Genomic DNA, 20,254 nt, shown 5'->3' on the forward strand with positions numbered 1-20,254 from the left:
AATTAATACGTTTCTTAAAGCAGGAGTTTAAAAATGGCTCCTGATGGTAGCTTGTAACTATGTCTACAAGCTTTTTGACAGGCATCGACCATGTGAGTAGAGTACCAACTGTAATAACACACTTCGGAAGAAGGCAACAAACAAAGAGACGAAAACCCAAAGAAAACAAGGAACATAGCACATTAAGATGAACCCCAAACACTTCGTGACAATATAGGTGATAAACTACATTAAATAAATGGAACACTAGACGTGATTTTTATTCATGAGTATAATTACAATGGTAACACATTGAACATTAGGTACAACGGTGATATCCATAAAATAAATAATTAGGTCCTCGAGAGGGATGTGGTTTCGACTGAGATCGTAGTATGTAATTTCGTCGGTCAGCTTCCTGTTTCCGGAAAAACAGCGTCATACTAGGACGCGTCAGCGCTCTCGTCATATCGCTCTCACACACGCAGGTACATATGAAGGATGAAGAGTTGGCCGGCCGCCTCGGGCGCACGGATTGATCTCTCTGCTGCAGGTCCCGCGACGTGACGTCACCGCCTCACTGCCGGGGCACCGGCCGCACTCTGATGGGCTTCGACGGAACCGAGACGAGCCTCATCACCATCTCTGGCTCCTCCTCGTCGGCCAGCTCCAGCCGGAACCTCTTCGTAATCTGAAAGGCAGGCAGGACCACTGTCAGATCCGTGGGGGGCGTGGGTCACCTTATTACTTGTGCTGCTAACCTGTGCCATATGATTATAAACAGATCGCCTGTCCAATAACTCTTGCATCTGAAACTTCCTGATAGATTAAACTTGTTTGCAGGACGGAGACACGAACTCGGGACCTTTGCCTTTCGCGGCCAAGTGCTCTACCAACTGAGCTACCAAAGCGCGACCCACGACCGGTCCTCACAGTTGTAATTCCAGCTGTACCTCGTCTCCTGCCTCCAAACCTTCACAGGAGCTCTCCTGCAGCCCTTGCAGAACTAGCACTCCTGGAAGAAAGGCAAATGTCCAGAGTTCTAGTCTCGGTCCTGTACACAGTTTTATTCTACCAGGAAGTTTCGTATCATCGCACACACTGCTGCACAGTGAAAATTTCATTCTGTTCAACTTTACATCTAATGGCTGTGTTGGCGAAAAGAGCAGTAACCGCATATAAATTCTGAGCCGTCGTCTTGCTTCCTAGACACACCAAGTGGTTGGTGAATTTTTGGTTGGTTCGTTGGTTGGTTGGTTGGTTGTTTTTGGGGAAGGAGACCAGATAGCGATGTCATCGGTCTCATCGGATTAGGGAAGGACGGGGAAGTCGGCCGTGCCCTTTGAAAACAACCATCCCGGCATTTGCCTGGAGCGATTTAGGGAAATCACGAAAAACATAAATCAGGATGGCCGGACGCGGGATTGAACCGTCGTCCTCCCGAATGCGAGTCCAGTGTCTAACCACTGCGCCACCTCGCCCGGTGGAACCTTGTTTAAATGAACGAGGCTAAATGATAACTGAAGGAAACAGAATGAATGAACCAAAATAAAGGGAAAGGCAATGTGGTATGGGAAGACTTTCATGATACCTTGGTGTTGTAACAGAACATATTAAAGGCTTTACTTTACCGAAGTATGCGATACCCTCCAAATTCAACCAGTTTCACGAGTATTTATGATTATAGAAAAGTTATTGTGTATGTTAACAATGATTGCACAACATGTCTCCATAAACAGTCAACCCATTAAATCATACTGAATAACTGACCCACACAAAAGTTAATATCACTTGATCACTGATACAGCAAATGTCATCATGTAAAAACACTAAGTTTATCTTAAATAATTAATATGAAGTACGAAAAATAGTGGCCAACTTAGGTATTTTGGATCTCCTTAAATAAAAATCACCCAGTGAAACCTATTTGTTCACTAGGAGCGTTTTCACTCAGTATTCACGTAATCAATCCTATTTTAGACGAAAACCAATTAATAATTCATGTTACTTACTTATTTATGCAAATTAGAGAAGTCAATTGACAAACTTCTAAAAAATGGCCTTTTTGTAACAGAGAATTATTCTGTCAACAAATCTGTCATTTTCATAACATGTTAAATTATGTCACTCGATGCAAATTAATAACTTATCTGCACAAATTATGATAACAGATGTACATGTGACTTATAAACTATATCTCTTTTTAGTAGTTCTTTGACAATGTTATAAATACAAGCAGCAAGGAGGGTCGAGGAGGTAGTCGGAATGTCACTTTGGTAAAGTGTGTTTGTGTGTTATTGTTTGAGGTAGATAAACAATGCAAAGATCATGTAATGGAAGTACTACTTTGTGTCGTGTCATGGTCTTTGGTGGACAGTGGAATTAAGATGGCCACCAGAGTAATAAATATTTGAAGGTTACATATTTGTTGGTTTCGCTCGTTCTTTATCATCAAAAGCACATAAAAAACACGGGACCTCATGTTTTTAACCCTAGACAACCAGATTTAGAGCCAGCATCAGCATCGAGACACAGCAGCGATCCAGCAAGCAGCAGCGATTACTACAACGCATTTTAATGCCGCCAACCAGACATCAAGTGCTAACAAGCTCCGTAAATGGGAGTGAAATAGTGCGATTACAGCAATTAGCAATATCAACGACTAGGCGACCATTACAAAAGTGGGGGCTCGTCCGGCATCTTTAAGTGCATCGATGATAATAGTGCAGCGATAAATTTCGTAAGTGCTTAGCACTTCAAAAAAAAAAAAAAAAGTTTGTTTGTGCAGTGTGGCAACAGTGAAGATATGTCAAAGTGAAAAACAAAAAAACGTGTGTATGTGCGATTACGAATAACTATCATCACACCGCTCGGAAGATTAACGTCTGGATTGTCAATGGAATTCATCAATCAAGATAAAACCGTATAGATGTGAAGAAAGCTAACAAGAACACCGATCACGACATTATAGCATAGCTACATAAAGCAAGGTATTTTGTTGTTGTCGTTAAAAAAAAGAAAAAATTATAGTTAACATGTCTCTACCTGAGAGTGATGAGATCGTAGGAAATGTAAAAATTGAACCAGGGGATGGTGAACAATTAAACTTAACAGAGTGGCTAGCAGAGTTTGCAACTCAAATAAGCTCGCAACTTAAACAATCGAGTGAACAAGTAAGTTTGAAACTTAAAGAAAACACAGATAGACTGGATAAGTTAAGTTTGAATTTTGATCTATTAACTACTCATCTCAATGAGAAGTGTGAGGAAATTAAAACTACCCTCAGTAAGGACACTAGCGAACAGCTGATACACTTCAGAAAAGAATTTCAAATTAAAGTTGAAAGTTTAAATGAAAATATACAAGCTAAACAGACAGCATTGCTGTCACCTACAACAGAGTAGATACTGAAGTTGAAAGATTAGATTAGAGAATAGACAAAACATCAGAAAACCTTAAACAAGAATACAACCTATATACCACTAATGTAGATACAAAAGTAGAAAAGATACACACTAAATATACACAATTGGAGGACGCATTGATGTCCAAACAAACGATTTACAATCATAATACAATGTATGGGCACATCCAAGTGAAATACTTTCCTGGTGAAAATCTGCACCCTATTGACTTTATTCACCAATGTAAGGATATGTTTGTTGTAGGAATGTCAGATAACATAAAAATTAAGTTAGTAAAACGGTTTCTAGAAGGGGAGGCCCTATCCTGGGCAAATGAGAATAATGATTCTTGGAATACTTTTGAAGAGTTTGAAGCTAAATTTATTTGTAAATTTTGGTCACAATCCATACAAGCCAGATTAAAGTCAGAATTTCTAAATGGACCAGTGTATAGAGGGAAAATAGGGGGAATGCAAAAATTTTGCAGAAACCTATTGAAAAAACTTGCTCATTTGAATAACTCATTTGATGTTATGACACAAATTGATGTTTTAAAAAGAAGGTTACCAGAGAGACTGCAGTGGGAATTGGTCCATGGACCAGACAATTCAAACGAAGAGTTCCTGAAATTTGTAGATAGATTAGATAGGGCCTTGGACAGAGAAAATAACCAAAGATTTGGCTCTGACAACAACCAGTATGGGGGGTGGAACAGGAATGTAAATAGAGATTATTATGGGAGGAGAGACTTTGAAAATTCTGGAAATAATGCTCCAAATAGGGGAGATAGGAGATATGAAAATGATTTCAGAAACAATACACAGGAGGGAGGATGGAGGAGAGATAACAGGAATGATAGAAATAGGTATTGGGGAAGAGAACAAGATAGAAGGGGGTTTGTTGAAACTAGTGAACAAAACGACAACTACAAATGGACAGATCGAGGGAACCAGCCGGGAAACGGTGGACAGTCCCACTAGATGTCCGTAGTTTTGGGGCTAGACAATATTATGATAGGACAACATATAACCGAAACTGGAAAAGGAGAGGATACAATGTAAAGAGTAAATACCATGAAAATACTGATGTTGTTAGAATGAATAAATTAGAATTTAATAAAAGGTTTTGGGATACTATGAGTAAAAGTGATACAGTTAATAAAAACAGTGTTCAAGCACAGGTAGTTAGTGAAAGTGCAGAAGTTGAAGGTATTGCAGAGTTCCATAGTTGGGCTGAAAAAGATACTGGTGTTAATAACAAGTCAGACACACCACAAATAGAATCTATTTTGGGGGGTTTATTTGATAAGAAGGGGGATGCCGAAGTGTTTAATGGAGCCAAAGGCTCAATTGCTGAGATTCAGATACATAGGGGGGAAACTGAAGATGGGGTTGTTGTGGAGGAGGAGGAAGAAGTAATAGAGGGACATTTAAATAATGATCCTAAATCAAGTGATGTTATTGATGAGAGTGTGGAGGAAGAAATAAAAGTATTTGTAGAATTGAAAAGTGATTATGTAGTAAAGGTAAGTGATGTGACAAACATGGGTAATAATGAGGTTAATTTAAGTGAAATGCAGACTAGGGAATGTGTATCTGAGGACAAGCTATTGCCTGTTGGGAATTATGAAACACTAATCTATGAGAATGGTAATAATAATAAAGAAAATATAAAGGGATGGAATGTAAATGTGTGTTTTCAAGAAAAAGGGGAAAAGTTTTTAGAAGTTTTGTGGAATGACTATGGAAACTGTATAAACAAAGATGCCTTTTGGAAAGAATTAGCAAAGGTAAGTGCAACCTTGTATCCTACATGGTGGACAAGAATCCGTAGTGGACTTTATAAAAAATGGGGTGAAAACAGTACTTTGTTAAGTGACAACACAGTGTTAAAAGGAACAGATGAAAACAAAGGTTTATGTGTAAATGTCAATGCATTGCAAACAGAGAGGGATGTGTCTAAGTATAGGAAAGAGACATTAGACTTAGGAGCTAAAGAAATTGAAAATGATCTATTGTTTGAAAATGCTGAAACAGACAAAGATGTTGAGCTAGGTTGTCCATATGTTAAAGTAAACATTGACATTTGTCCATTTGAAATAAAAGAAAGCCCACATCCTAATGCGTATAGACTTATCTTTCCCAGATTAAGAAGGTTATTTGGATTAAGAAACATCACTGAATTGAAACCATATAAACATGATTAAGCACATTTCCCTGTTTGAATACAGTTACTTACCCATTTGCCATAAAGCATGTTATCAGCAAAGATTTTTACTGGGTGTGTCAAATAGCAACTACCACTCATCCTACAGACCCTGGAAAAGTTCCAGATCTCTGAGACAATGTTTTTATATTTTTATTGTCACTATTGAATATTACATTTGGAGACATCTTCTTCTTTACTTGCAAGGGGCAAGTTTAACCATGCACCCAAAGAGGTGACAAACATTTATTACTTTCTGTTTGTATTGTTGAATATGGGACATACTTGCACCAAATATAAAAGACAATGTAAAAATTGTTGTGCAAGACCCATCATTTTGTTACTATTGTTTTCTTAGGCATAAGATTCGTGTACAATTTTCTACAGCTAATCAGATGTTCACCAAGTTTGATGTTTGTGTTATGTTGTGACCAATTTAAGTGTCCAATTTTAGTATTAATATGTTCTTGTACTATCTTGACTGTGTCTCAATGGGAGACAAGTTTTTTAAATATTTTCTTTTTTTTAAATGCATATTATATTCATACATGTGACTTCTCTAGTGTTTGTGTTTATATATCATGTCCATACTTCTAATTATGTTCTTTTCATTCCTTTATGTGGCTCAAAAAGAGCAGACAGTTGCAATATTTTCCTATGGACATCTGACTTGTCCATCTATGTAATATATTTATGTTCCTTCTATTATCTTGATTATTCTGTGACTCAATGAGAGCTGACTTTGAAATAATTTACATATATTTTTTTATATATCTTAAGATCGCATGTGATATATTTGTGTCTGTTTTTGATCATTTTCCATGTGGCTCACTGGGAGCAAAGATTAAGTTTTTTTTACTTTCATATATTAATAAATATTTTTATTATGCTGTCATACTGAGAGCCATAACACAAAGTGCATTTGAAACAACATAACTAAACGGTGTAACGGTCATGGTATACATACACATTATGCATAGTAAAACAAAAAAAAAGAACATTATTAAAGTAGTACTTTTCCAAATTTTAAGCATTTGACACATTTGTCCTAGTCGGCTAATATCATTAACATTCTGTAAATGATATTACCCGAGGGGGGTATTGTAACAGAACATATTAAAGGCTTTACTTTACCGAAGTATGCGATACCCTCCAAATTCAACCAGTTTAACGAGTATTTATGATTATAGAAAAATTATTGTGTATGTTAACAATGATTGCACAACATGTCTCCATAAACAGTCAACCCATTAAATCATACTGAATAACTGACCCACACAAAAGTTAATATCACTTGATCACTGATACAGCAAATGTCATCATGTAAAAACACTAAGTTTATCTTAAATAATTAATATGAAGTACGAAAAATAGTGGCCAACTTAGGTATTTTGGATCTCCTTAAATAAAAATCACCCAGTGAAACCTATTTGTTCACTAGGAGCGTTTTCACTCAGTATTCACGTAATCAATCCTATTTTAGACGAAAACCAATTAATAATTCATGTTACTTACTTATTTATGCAAATTAGAGAAGTCAATTGGCAAACTTCTAAAAAATGGCCTTTTTGTAACAGAGAATTATTCTGTCAAGTCAACAAATCTGTCTGTCATTTTCATAACATGTTAAATTGTGTCACTCGATGCAAATTAATAACTTATCTGCACAAATTATGATAACAGATGTACATGTGACTTATAAACTATATCTCTTTTTAGTAGTTCTTTGACAATGTTATAAATACAAGCAGCAAGAAGGGTCGAGGAGGTAGTCGGAATGTCACTTTGGTAAAGTGTGTTTGTGTGTTATTGTTTGAGGTGGATAAACAATGCAAAGATCATGTAATGGAAGTACTACTTTGTGTCGTGTCATGGTCTTTGGTGGACAGTGGAATTAAGATGGCCACCAGAGTAATAAATATTTGAAGGTTACATATTTGTTGGTTTCGCTCGTTCTTTATCATCAAAGCACATAAAAAACACGGGACCTCATGTTTTTAACCCTAGACAACCAGATTTAGAGCCAGCATCAGCATCGAGACACAGCAGCGATCCAGCAAGCAGCAGCGATTACTACAACGCATTTTAATGGCGCCAACCAGACATCAAGTGCTAACAAGCTCCGTAAATGGGAATGAAATAGTGCGATTACAGCAATTAGCAATATCAACGACTAGGCGACCATTACAGTGTACTATGCAAAACAAAATTTCCACCATCGCTTCCCAGAAACATCTCCATCCTTTCTCAAGCAGACTGAAATACGTGATTCCTCACTATGGGGAACAAGATCACGGAAATCTGAATATGGGTGTTATTTTGTTACCTGAGTCCGAAACACCAGCCTTTTGCAGTGCTGTAGGATTGGGTGTAATGCCGTTATACACACAATTATCAGACTTTAAATATTTTAAGAAATAGAGCAGCCAGCCACTTTTTACATATTTTTATTTATGCCAATGCGGGCTTAGGGCTTTCAGCCATCATTAGTTCGCCTATTATATATTTGAATTCAATAAGTACGTCGTTAAACATCGACAGTAATTTGTATTCTGCAGCTGTCCTGTACAAAATAGCCATTCTTCGCAAGTCGTATAATGGTGTTGTCCCGATTTTTGTATCTCTCATCGTGAAACCAGCACATTTTCATCTGTACGTTGCATCAAAAAACAGCGCAGTATACGCCATACTGCAGGCTGACATCTTTGTTTACATCCGACAATTATGTCTGTGGTCAGTCACGTTTTACTTACAGATTCTGAAATTGCTATTTCTAGTTTAAGTTTGTGTTTGACTATACAACTGAAAGTGCTTATCATGATTATACTGACTGCTATGTATAGTTATTTAATAAGGGCTGCAGTGAATGGTTAATTAAACCATGCTGAATATTAAACAATACAGCGCCTTTTTTATGAGAGAACTAATATTACACATTTACAGTTGTAGTGACATTTGCAAGAATGCCATACCAACTGTGATTTAAATATGTAGTATTAATTCTTTAAGACAACGTGTTCTATATTGTTTTTATTTTTATGGTACTCCATATAGTGCAACTAAACAGTCACTATCACACTTATTTAATAACTATACAGAGAATGCAATATACTCATGCTAAATAATTTCAGGATTTTTAGTCATAGAGAAGCTAAAATTAGAAACAGTACTTTGAGAACCTGTAAGCAAAAGTATAGCTTTCATCATCGATATAATTTTCAGATGTAAGTAAAGATGTCAGACGGTAACATGACGGATACCGCGCTATTTTTGTGCGAGATACATCCGGAAAAATATTTGAGCCACATCTGGAAACACGAAAATCGGAATAAGAACAAGCAGAGTAGAAGTATAACTAACGAGCAGTATAAGGCAGATATATAGCTCGCAAAGTGTAGGAGCTAAACATAACTCTTCTTTTGCGTGGGATAGCTGCACCATCCAATTAGCTGTTCATGTTCTAACAATGTACTTACTGAAGACTCAAACATGTAATACGGTAGATGAAGATGGATGAAGACCGAAACGCGTATTGGAAGTAATAAAAACAGATAGAAAAGTAGCTGGTTGCTGAGTTTCTTAAAATAAAAGAAAATAACTCCACAATCAGTAAAATTGATAAGTTATCATATCAGACATATATTCATCATGTAAAAATAGGTACCAACTGTCTAAAAATTTTATTAATTTACTCTTTACGCTAGTTTCAGAATATATTTATTCCATTTATAGGCAAATGTATCCCATACTGTGTCGAAAGTTTATCCTGATCTTGGAACACAAGGAACCAGGTGCTCGCCATTCAGCAGATATATTTTTCCACCCTATCAGCGGAAGGCTAACCAAACCGTTGATGTCCACGACCTCCCCGCTGCTCGTTGCACAACCTTCCCACAGTACCATATCTTATGAAAGAAAGCTAAACTAAACACTTAAGAGTATCTGTTAATTCTATTGTTCACCTGGGCCATTATAGAACCTTCGGGTGTTGTGCTTCGGATCAGAAATAATTTAAAAAGGTACACATACGTACATAAACGTAACAAATGCATGTATTACCTGTCGATTAATATTATAATATTAGGGTGCTGCACAAGTTCGTAGCATTTTTGTTTTTAATGTTGGTATTCCGGTTGCTATGGGTTTGTTTATCGATTGCCATTTTTCATTTCTAGTTCAGTGGCGCAATTTAAGTTTACATGTTGTCATTTTCATTTTGTCACTTGGAGACAATGAGTCGAGCTGTGGAAGCTAGAAAATGGAGTGCCAAGCAGAGAAATCGGATCATTTTCTACATATTCTTCTGTTTGAGTTCAATACCGGAGTGAGACTAGCAGAGGCAGCCAGAAACATTTTCGTCCTATATGGGGATAATGCGAATGGACAGGGCACGGCAAGAAGTTTTTTTTCGCATTTTAAGGGGGATCGTTTTGACATTAGTCACTCTCCACGTTAAGGAAGATCTCCGGGATTTGATGAACATCGTTGAAAATTATTAATCCAAAATGATCCTCGTTAGTGTACTCGAGAATTGTGAAATGTGATGAACTGTGATCGTCGAGCGACATTTGCATGCAATGGGAAAGGTTCAAAACTCGGGTGTGTGGGTACCACATGCTCCAAGTCACAGGAATCGGCGGGTTGTCATATGTGCATCTCCGCTTGCAGGTCAGTAATTGGTTCATGAACAATAGCGACCATTTCTATACTGCATCCTTACCGGTGGCGATAAATTGTGTCTTTATGCTGAAATTATGAACGTAAAGGAATGATTATGATCAAACAAAGCAGAAGGTCCACATACGGAGAGCTTTTCGCATGTACGAAGGATAATGTTATGCATCTGGTGGAGCAGCGACGGTGTGGTGTACTGCCAACCGGTTCCGCGAGGTGTGACCATAAGCGCTGACTTTTACTGATGTCTCGGAGACGCAGTCCTAAATCAACGACCAGGAACACTGCGTGAAGCGATGCTACTCCATGATAACGCCCTCCCGCATTCTGCTAGACTGACGAGAAACATTGTACAGGAGTTGGGTTGGGAAGTCATTATGCACCAGCCCTATTTACCTAATCCTGCGCCCTAAGATTATCACCTTTCCCGCTCTCCATCGAAAAATCTCCAAGGAACTTCCTTTCCGTATGAGAATGCGCTCTAGAACATGGCTCAGCGAGTTCTTCACCTCAAAACTACGTGATTCCTACAGTCGCGGAAACTAAAAGCGTTGGCAGACTGCTGTAAATTGTGAATGAGAATATACTATTCGTAACTGAAGTCTCTGTTATGTGTACTTGTTGTGTTTACGGAAAGTGCTACGAACTTATGCACCAACCTAATAGTTGTACTATAAACTCGAAACTTACAAAACGAAGAAAAGAAGAAAAAAGAAGAGAGGAGGAGGGAGACAGAAATGAAGCTGAGAGTGTTTAAAACTTAGATACATTCCTGAGAGACTGCAGACTGCCTCGTACCATGGCTCATTGAAAATAAAGGCTAAGCCACCTTTTTCAAGGGATATCGCAGTGGTTTATTTTTGAAAATGTGCAATTTCTGAGATGTTAGGTGATAGATTACTCCATAGTCGAGAGAAAGTAACACATAAAGGCTTGCCATAAACACTTTTAGTTTGAAAGGAAAAACAACAACAATTCAGAATGTAAGGATCAAATACGTTTTAATGTACACGTAGGGATCTCATATTTACAGATAAATATTTGAGGTAGTAATTACTGATGATACGGCGGAGCAAAAATAATGTTTTAATCGTACCTTCGAGTCGTATCCATCGCGCAGTTGAATTTAGGGTGAAGCACATGGAATCTGTCGCTGTTTGTAGCTTCGGGAGGTGACAGTATCTTCCAAACCTTCGATGGCAACTCACACCTCACAATTATTTAAATTCTTATTCTTATCTAGCAGTAGGAAGAGAAAAAGCACCGCTAAGTAAAGGGAAGAGCATTTCATCATCAGCAAATCATATGAGGCTACGTTACGACGTCGGTGAAAACATAGCGTGCGATGTACTGCAGCACTGAAGCACGCTGACATAAACAACCATAGCGTCGTAGCGATACGAGTTGTCTTTAAATACAATGCGATGCTCTCCATAAATTCTGGAAAGCGTCTGTTTAATACTGGTGTTACAAATATCGAGCGCTTTAGAGTTTTCATTCGTTTCGTGCCTTCCGAGATTTTAAACCTACGTTACGTGAATATCAGTGCTGTATTTACAGGCTAGTGTTAATATTTGTTCGCCTTATAAGCGCTACGTGTTGTCTTGGATCCATTGCAGTGCTTTAAATGATTTCCTGATAGCGTCGGCTTAATAGTGTTCTTAGAACATATCATGCTTTCACAATTTTCATTCACTTCGTGTCTTGTACTACCTATGTTCAACGACCTTAGATCGTGTTACTGCACGTCTGCCCGACGTTTGGAAGTTAGCTGCACAGCTCACCGACAGATAAGTTTTTACTGATTATTACTTTGTTACAGCTTAAGTGTGTTGTAGTGCTTTTTAGTTTACTGTACGAGTAGCGTCATGTATGACAAATGCGGATGTTGCCGTAGGTTACTTGGTAAGCGAGAAAAATGTCAGGACTGTGGCTTGGTGTTTCACTGGGGAGAAAACAGCTTGGAAGCTAAAAAAAGGATGAGATGACGTTCCTCCATGGAGTTGTAGATTATATAGTCGAGACAAAAATGTCGTGGAACAGGGAAGAAAGATTTGTACACTCCACGCAGAATTAGAAAGGGCGTATTTTGAATTAGAGACAATTGGAGCTGGGAGAAGGTGACAAGTCACATCTACATCTACATGATTACTCTGCAATTCACATTTAAGTGCTTGGCAGAGGGTTCATCGAACCACAATCATACTATCTCTCTACCATTCCACTCCCGAACAGCGCGCGGGAAAAACGAACACCTAAACCTTTCTGTTCGAGCTCTGATTTCTCTTATTTTAATTTTATGATCATTTCTACCTATGTAGGTTGGGCTCAACAAAATATTTTCGCATTCGGAAGAGAAAGTTGGTGACTGAAATTTCGTAAATAGATCTCGCCGCGACGAGAAACGTCTTTGCTTTAATGACTTCTATCCCAACTCGCGTATCATATCTGCCACACTCTCTAGCGTCGGGAATAATAGTTTGTCAGCTAAAGGCAGATCTCCTGGAAAGAGAGAGCCACAGGATCGGACAATGGTGCCAACTTGCGGAGAAGAAAGAACGTGGCTGGGGAGGCCCAAGACAAAAACAACGACCGCTGCAAGGAGTCATCCGTGACTTGAAAAGACGTGAAATGTTGTTGCAGCTGATGTAAGTATGTTTTCCAGTCTTCTCTAGCGTCATTAAATGGGGGAACGACGGCGGACGTGGGAAAGCATCGGACACCCGAGGACTCAGAAGCTGTTGTGGCAGTGAGGCCCTTGCATCAACTTTGTCTGTTAGCAACTGAAGTGACTGCTGTGAGATGTCTAACTGGAGCTGGTGCATGAGCTGTTGTTCTTGCTCCAGAAGACAGACCAACTTCCCCTCCATGCTAATAATTACCACCGTTTACCTCGTCCCCAAAATGTGGTAACCGCGACCGGAACGGTCACGGGGTTGTCAAGAACGAAGCGCGGCGGCACCAAACGGGAGCGACCCGCGAACAACAACAGGTGCTCCTGTCTGTGATGCAGCGTCAAGGGTAACCGCAGCCACGGTCTCCGAGCTGATAGTCCATGCTGCTGCAAACGTCGTCGAACTGTTCGTGCAGTTAGTTGTTGTCTTGCAGACGTCCTCATCTGTTGACTCAGCGATCGAGACATGGCTGCACGATTCGTTACAGCCATGCGGATAAGATGCCTGTCATCTCGACTGCTAGTGATACGAAGCCGTTGGGATCCAGCACGGCGTTCCGTATTACCCTCCTGACCCACCGATTCAATATTCTTTTAACAGTCATTGGATCGCGACCAACGCGAGCAGCAATCTCGTGATATGATAAACCGCAAATGTGATAGGCTACAATCCGACCTTTATCAAAGTCGGAAACGGGATGGTACGCATTTCACCTCCTTACACGAGGCATCACAACAGCGTTTCACCAGGAGAAGCGGCTGTTTGTGTATGAGAAATCGGTTGGAAACTTTCCTCATGTCAGCACGTTGTAGGTGTCGCCACCGGCGGCAACCTTGTCTGAATGCCCTGAAAAGCTAATCATTTGCATATCATAGCATCTTCTTCCTGTCGGTTAAATTTCGCGTTTGTTGCACGTCATCTTCGTGGTGTAGCAATTTTAATGGCCAGTAGTGTAACAGACTACAGATCTCCTCTACGAAATATTGAGATATCTGTCATGAAAGAGAAAACAATTAGTAGTTTGTGGGGATTTCGATGTAGATTTCTTAAAAGATATGGACAGGAAAAGTGAACTAAGATTAATATTTGGGTGTTTCAATCTAATTTCAGCAGTCGGTTTTCCACCAATTAATGTGCAGCAAAATACTAGGGCACTGATCGATAACAATTTTATAGACAGATGTGCACCCAACTGCTAATTGACTATCATGATGCACAATTAATGGAAATAAACAGAATACCTCCTTACAACCTTGAGGTAGTTTCATACAAGGCAATGAGGCTTATTAATGACAACAGTATACCATAATGTTTTAAGAGTAAGCTAAAAGGACTGGTATGGGATGACGTATGTGTAGAAAGAGTCGCTAATGTCAAATTTAAATTATTCCATAATACATTTATGTCAATATTTGAAAGTTGATTTACTAAAAAATTATCCAAAAAATCCATTTAAAATCCAAATAGGCTGTAGATAATTGAGGGAATTAAAGTCTTATATAAGAGGAGGAGGTTCAGTTTGAGTTATGGTCCAAAAGTACTTGCATTTGATACACAGTGCTGTAGTACTTGAAGGGAAGTCACTCAAATTTCAGAAGTACGCATACCCTGATACAAATAAATAATGCAGATAGTAAGGTTAAAACTTCATGGAACATTGTTAAATAGGAGACAGCACAGCCAGTTAGTGCACAAGTTTCCATACCAATTAAAGTAAATGACAATGTTATGCCTAATAATTTACAAGTTGCAAGTGCTTTTAACAATCACTTTTAAATGTGGCAGCAAATGAAGGAATAAATGGTTCAGCTAAAGAAGCAAAAGAATACATTTAACATGTCATGCCACAAAATTTTAAGTAATTAGAAGTAGCACCAATAACCTTCACTGAAATTAATAAAGTTACAAAAATTCTAGAAAACAAATGCTCTTGTGAGGTTGATGGAATTTCAAACAAAATTCTGAAAAGTTGTTCCAGCTTAATAAGTAATGTCCTTAGTAATATATGCAATGCATGTCTGGCACAGGAAATTTTTACAGACGAGTTAAAATATACAATTGTTCAACCTTTTCATAAGGAGGGTGACAAGCAGACTTAAACAATTTCCATTCAGTTACCTCGCTGACATCTTTTTCCAAAATATTCGAAAAAGTAATGTACTCAAGATAAGTTGTACACTTAAATGGAAACAATTTACCTAACATATCAAATTTTGGAGTCGAGAAAGGTTACTCAACTGAGAATGCTGTTTATAAATTCTGTCATCAAATAGCACATGCCTTAAATAATAATACATCGCCAGTTGGTATTTTCTGTAATCTTCCCAAGGCGTTTGATTGTGTGGATAGCGATACTTACTTAGAAATCTCAAGTTTCGTGGAATTGATGGCTATATGCACAGCTGCTTTGAATCATACTTGACAAACGAAATGCAAGACTTTCTGCTCAATGGGTTAGACAGTGTCAGAAAGGTAGAAATTTTCGTGACCTGGGAAAAACAATCACAAGGAGAGACCCCCAATGCTCAATTTTGGATCCACTCTTATTACTTACATATGCAAATGACTTTCCACTTAACATTCGACAAGCAAAATTGGTACTTTTTGCAGGTCATATAGCACTATAATAAAATACATTACAGAGAATGCAAGAGAAGAGTTGGTAAATGACATTTTCCAAAGAATTAGTAAGTGCTTCTCTGACAATCGACTCTCCCTAAATTTTGATTAAGAAGAAGTCACTCTACATTCAGTTCTATGCATAAAAGAATCATACCAGCAATTGACGTAGCACATGATCAGGAGTCAGTAAGTAGGGTAGACTGCTTCAAATTTTTGGGTGTAGATACTGGTGAAAACGTGAACGGGAAAAAGCATATTATTGAGCTTCCGAAACAATTAAGTTCAGCTACATATGCTCTTCACATAATTACTTATCTTGGAAACAAACGTATGAGGTTCCTGGTATACTTTGCACATTTGCACTAAACAAAGTCCTGCAAAACATTCTTCTGGGGTAACTCATCACTTAGAGACAGAGTACTGATGGCACGAAAGCTAGCAGTAAGGATAATGATGTGTGAATGTGTGCTGTGCTGTTCACCCACGGACCTCATGTGAAGTACTTCTTCAAGGAACTAGTCATTTTAACTGGTCCGTCAATATATATATATATATATATATATATATATATATATATATATATATATATATATATCCGCTAACGAAATTCGTTAATGATAATACATCACTATTTGAGAAGTACCGTGATATACTTACCTACAATTTTAGAGGGGAAAATACCTTTATTATCCACTGTTAAAGCTGTCACGGGCCCAGAGAGGAGTTCAATATGCAACAACAAAAATTTTTGATGATATGTCAAGTAACATTAAATATCTGGTAGTTAGCGAAGAGAATTTTAAATCTAATTTAAAATCATTTCTCCTGGACAACAACTATTCTATTGGCGAACTTCTACTTAAAAAATACTGGTACCCAGTAAAACAAGTTGTGAAGCTGCATGTGTAGAATGAAAATAATAATGTTTTCATTACTGTTAGCACTAATCATGTATACATATCCTGTACACTTCTGCGAATGGTTCCTCCAACAATGTGTCAATCCTCATTTCAGTGCAAATGTTCCCTTTACGTGATCAAATTGTAAATTTTCACAATCAACCTGTGTGGGCTGACGAGAATCCGCACGCAATTGTGCAATCACGTCATCAACACAGATTTTCTGTGAACGTTTGGGCAGGCATTGTTGGTGATGTCTCGATTGGGCCCCATGTTCTTCCACCTACGCTCAATAGAGCACGTTATCATGATTTCATACGGGATACTCTACCTGTGCTGCTAGAACATGTGCCTTTACAAGTACGACACAACATGTGGTTCATGCACGATGGAGCTCCTGCACATTTCAGTCGAAGTGTTCGTACGCTTCTCAACAACAGATTCGATGACCGATGGATTGGTAGAGGCGGACCAATTCCATGGTTTCCACGCGCTCCTGACCTCAACCCTCTTGACTTTCATTTATAGGGGCATTTGAAAGCTCTTGTCTACGGAACCCCGGTACCAAATGTAGAGACTCTTCGTGCTCGTATTGTGGACGGCTGTGATACAATTCGCCATTCTCCAGGGCTGCATCAGCGCATCAGGGATTCCATGCGACGGAGGGTGGATGCATGTATCCTCGCTAACGGAGGACATTTTGAACATTTCCTGTAACAAAGTGTTTGAAGTCACGCTGGTACGTTCTGTTGCTGTGTGTTTCCATTCCATGATTAATGTGATTTGAAGAGAAGTAATAAAATGAGCTCTGACATGGAATGTAAGCGTTTCCGGACACATGTCCACATAACATATTTTCTTTCCTTGTGTGTGAGGAATGTTTCCTGAAAGTTTGGCCGTACCTCTTTTAACACCCAAAATTCATCTATGAGTAGAAGGAGTTGCCATTAAGAAATTCATTTAATTTCCTTTTAAATGCTATATGGCTATCTGTCAGACTTTTGATGCTATTAATTAAGTGACCAAAGATTTTTGTGGCAACATAATCTACCCCCTTCTGAGCCAAAGTTAGATTTAACCTTGAGCAGTGAAGATCATCCTTTCTGCTAGTGTTGTAGCCAGGTACACTGCTATTACTTTTGAATTCGTTCGGATTGTTAATAACAAATTTCATAAGTGAATATATATATATATATATATATATATATATATATATATATATATACACTCCTGGAAATGGAAAAAAGAACACATTGACACCGGTGTGTCAGACCCACCATACTTGCTCCGGACACTGCGAGAGGGCTGTACAAGCAATGATCACACGCACGGCACAGCGGACACACCAGGAACCGCGGTGTTGGCCGACGAATGGCGCTAGCTGCGCAGCATTTGTGCACCGCCGCCGTCAGTGTCAGCCAGTTTGCCGTGGATAACGGAGCTCCATCGCAGTCTTTAACACTGGTAGCATGCCGCGACAGCGTGGACGTGAACCATATGTGCAGTTGACGGACTTTGAGCGAGGGCGTATAGTGGGCATGCGGGAGGCCGGGTGGACGTACCGCCGAATTGCTCAACACGTGGGGCGTGAGGTCTCCACAGTACATCGATGTTGTCGCCAGTGGTCGGCGGAAGGTGCATGTGCCCATCGACCTGGGACCGGACCGCAGCGACGCACGGATGCACGCCAAGACCGTAGGATCCTACGCAGTGCCGTAGGGGACCGCACCGCCACTTCCCAGCAAATTAGGGACACTGTTGCTCCTGGGGTATCGGCGAGGACCATTCGCAACCGTCTCCATGAAGCTGGGCTACGGTCCCGCACACCGTTAGGTCGTCTTCCGCTCACGCCCCAACATCGTGCAGCCCGCCTCCAGTGGTGTCGCGACAGGCGTGAATGGAGGGACGAATGGAGACGTGTCGTCTTCAGCGATGAGAGTCGCTTCTGCCTTGGTGCCAATGATGGTCGTATGCGTGTTTGGCGTCGTGCAGGTGAACGCCACAATCAGGACTGCATACGACCGAGGCACACAGGGCCAACACCCGGCATCATGGTGTGGGGAGCGATCTCCTACACTGGCCGTACACCACTGGTGATCGTCGAGGGGACACTGAATAGTGCACGGTACATCCAAACCGTCATCGAACCCATCGTTCTACCATTCCTAGACCGGCAAGGGAACTTGCTGTTCCAACAGGACAATGCACGTCCGCATGTATCCCGTGCCACCCAACGTGCTCTAGAAGGTGTAAGTCAACTACCCTGGCCAGCAATATCTCCGGATCTGTCCCCCATTGAGCATGTTTGGGACTGGATGAAGCGTCGTCTGACGCGGTCTGCTCGTCCAGCACGAACGCTGGTCCAACTGAGGCGCCAGGTGGAAATGGCATGGCAAGCCGTTCCACAGGACTACATCCAGCATCTCTACGATCGTCTCCATGGGAGAATAGTAGCCTGCATTGCTGCGAAAGGTGGATATACACTGTACTAGTGCCGACATTGTGCATGCTCTGTTGCCTGTGTCTATGTGCCTGTGGTTCTGTCAGTGTGATCATGTGATGTATCTGACCCCAGGAATGTGTCAATAAAGTTTCCCCTTCCTGGGACAATGAATTCACGGTGTTCTTATTTCAATTTCCAGGAGTGTATATATATATATATATATATATATATATATATATATATATATATATATATATATATATATATATTGTGAGGCTACAATGAAGATTTCTAGCTCTTTAAATGTCTGCAGGATGATCTAGGATGAGCTCCAGCAGTTATTCTAATTAGACGCTTATGTGCAATGAACACACTTTTACTCAATGGTGAGTTACCCCAGAATATGATGCCATACGAAAGTAGAGAATGAAAATAGGCGTGGTAAGCTAATTTACTCAGATGTATATCGCCCAAAATTTACAATGACCTTAACAGCATAAGTAGCTGAACTCAAACGTTTCAGCAGATCCTCAGTGTGTTTTTTCCAGTTCAACCCCTCATCAATGCATACACCTAGAAATTTTGAATATTCTATCTTAGCTACCGATTTCTGATCGAAGTCTATATTTATTAATGGGGTCATTCCATTTACTGTGTGGAACTGAATATAGTGTGTTTTCTCAAAGTTTAATGAGAGCCCATTTGCAGAGAACCATTTAATGATTTTCTGAAAAACATCGTTTACAATTTCACCAGTTAATTCTTGTCTGTCGGGTGTGATAGCTATACTTGTATCATCGGCAAAAAGTACCAGCTTTGCATCTTCGTGAATATAGAATGGCAAGTCATTAATATATATTAAGAACAGCAGAGGACCCAAGACTGAACCTTGCGGCACCCCATTCTTGATTGTTCCCCAGTTTGAGAATCCACCAGTGTTTTGCATATTATGTGCTCACACGCTGTCTGTGTGTGATGGTGTAGGGTGGGGAGTGGGTACGCACCTCGGCCACGATGAGCGCCATCTGCGTCTCGGCGAGCTTCTGGCCGACGCAGGAGCGCGCGCCCATGGCGAAGGGCAGCGAGGCGTGGCTGGCGGCGACGCCGCGGTAGGCGCCCCGGGGGTCCCGCATCCAGCGCTGCGGCCAGAAGCGGTCCGCCTGCGGGAAGTACTGCTCGCTGCGGCCGCTCGTGTACAGCGACAGCACCACCAGTTGCTGCAGAAGAGCGGCAAACATCGCCTCACGTTAGCCACAGCACCCTGCTACACAAACACTTCAGAGGAGACTTTCAAGTAGTGACGCACGCTATCGACAACTTCGAGGAATTCCTAACTCAGAGCCCTAAAGCAAT

The 20,254-nt window shown here is 40.0% G+C and overlaps 1 protein-coding gene across 1 annotated transcript in view; it reads right to left on the minus strand.

The window, feature by feature from the left end:
• Window positions 1-235: 235 nt before the first annotated feature.
• The window catches only part of LOC126437111 (cytochrome P450 315a1, mitochondrial), a 157,259-nt gene continuing 137,240 nt past the window's right edge, over window positions 236-20,254 (minus strand). The window contains exons 6-7 of the mRNA XM_050090696.1: window positions 19,906-20,118; window positions 236-670 (exon numbers count right to left, since the gene is read on the minus strand). Coding sequence (XP_049946653.1) covers window positions 557-670; window positions 19,906-20,118 — 327 coding nt within the window. The 3' untranslated portion in view covers window positions 236-556. The remainder of the gene's footprint in view (window positions 671-19,905; window positions 20,119-20,254) is intronic.

The sequence above is a fragment of the Schistocerca serialis genome, chromosome 1 (assembly GCF_023864345.2).
Source record: "Schistocerca serialis cubense isolate TAMUIC-IGC-003099 chromosome 1, iqSchSeri2.2, whole genome shotgun sequence".
In the NCBI taxonomy this organism is placed as follows: Eukaryota; Metazoa; Arthropoda; class Insecta; order Orthoptera; family Acrididae; genus Schistocerca; species Schistocerca serialis.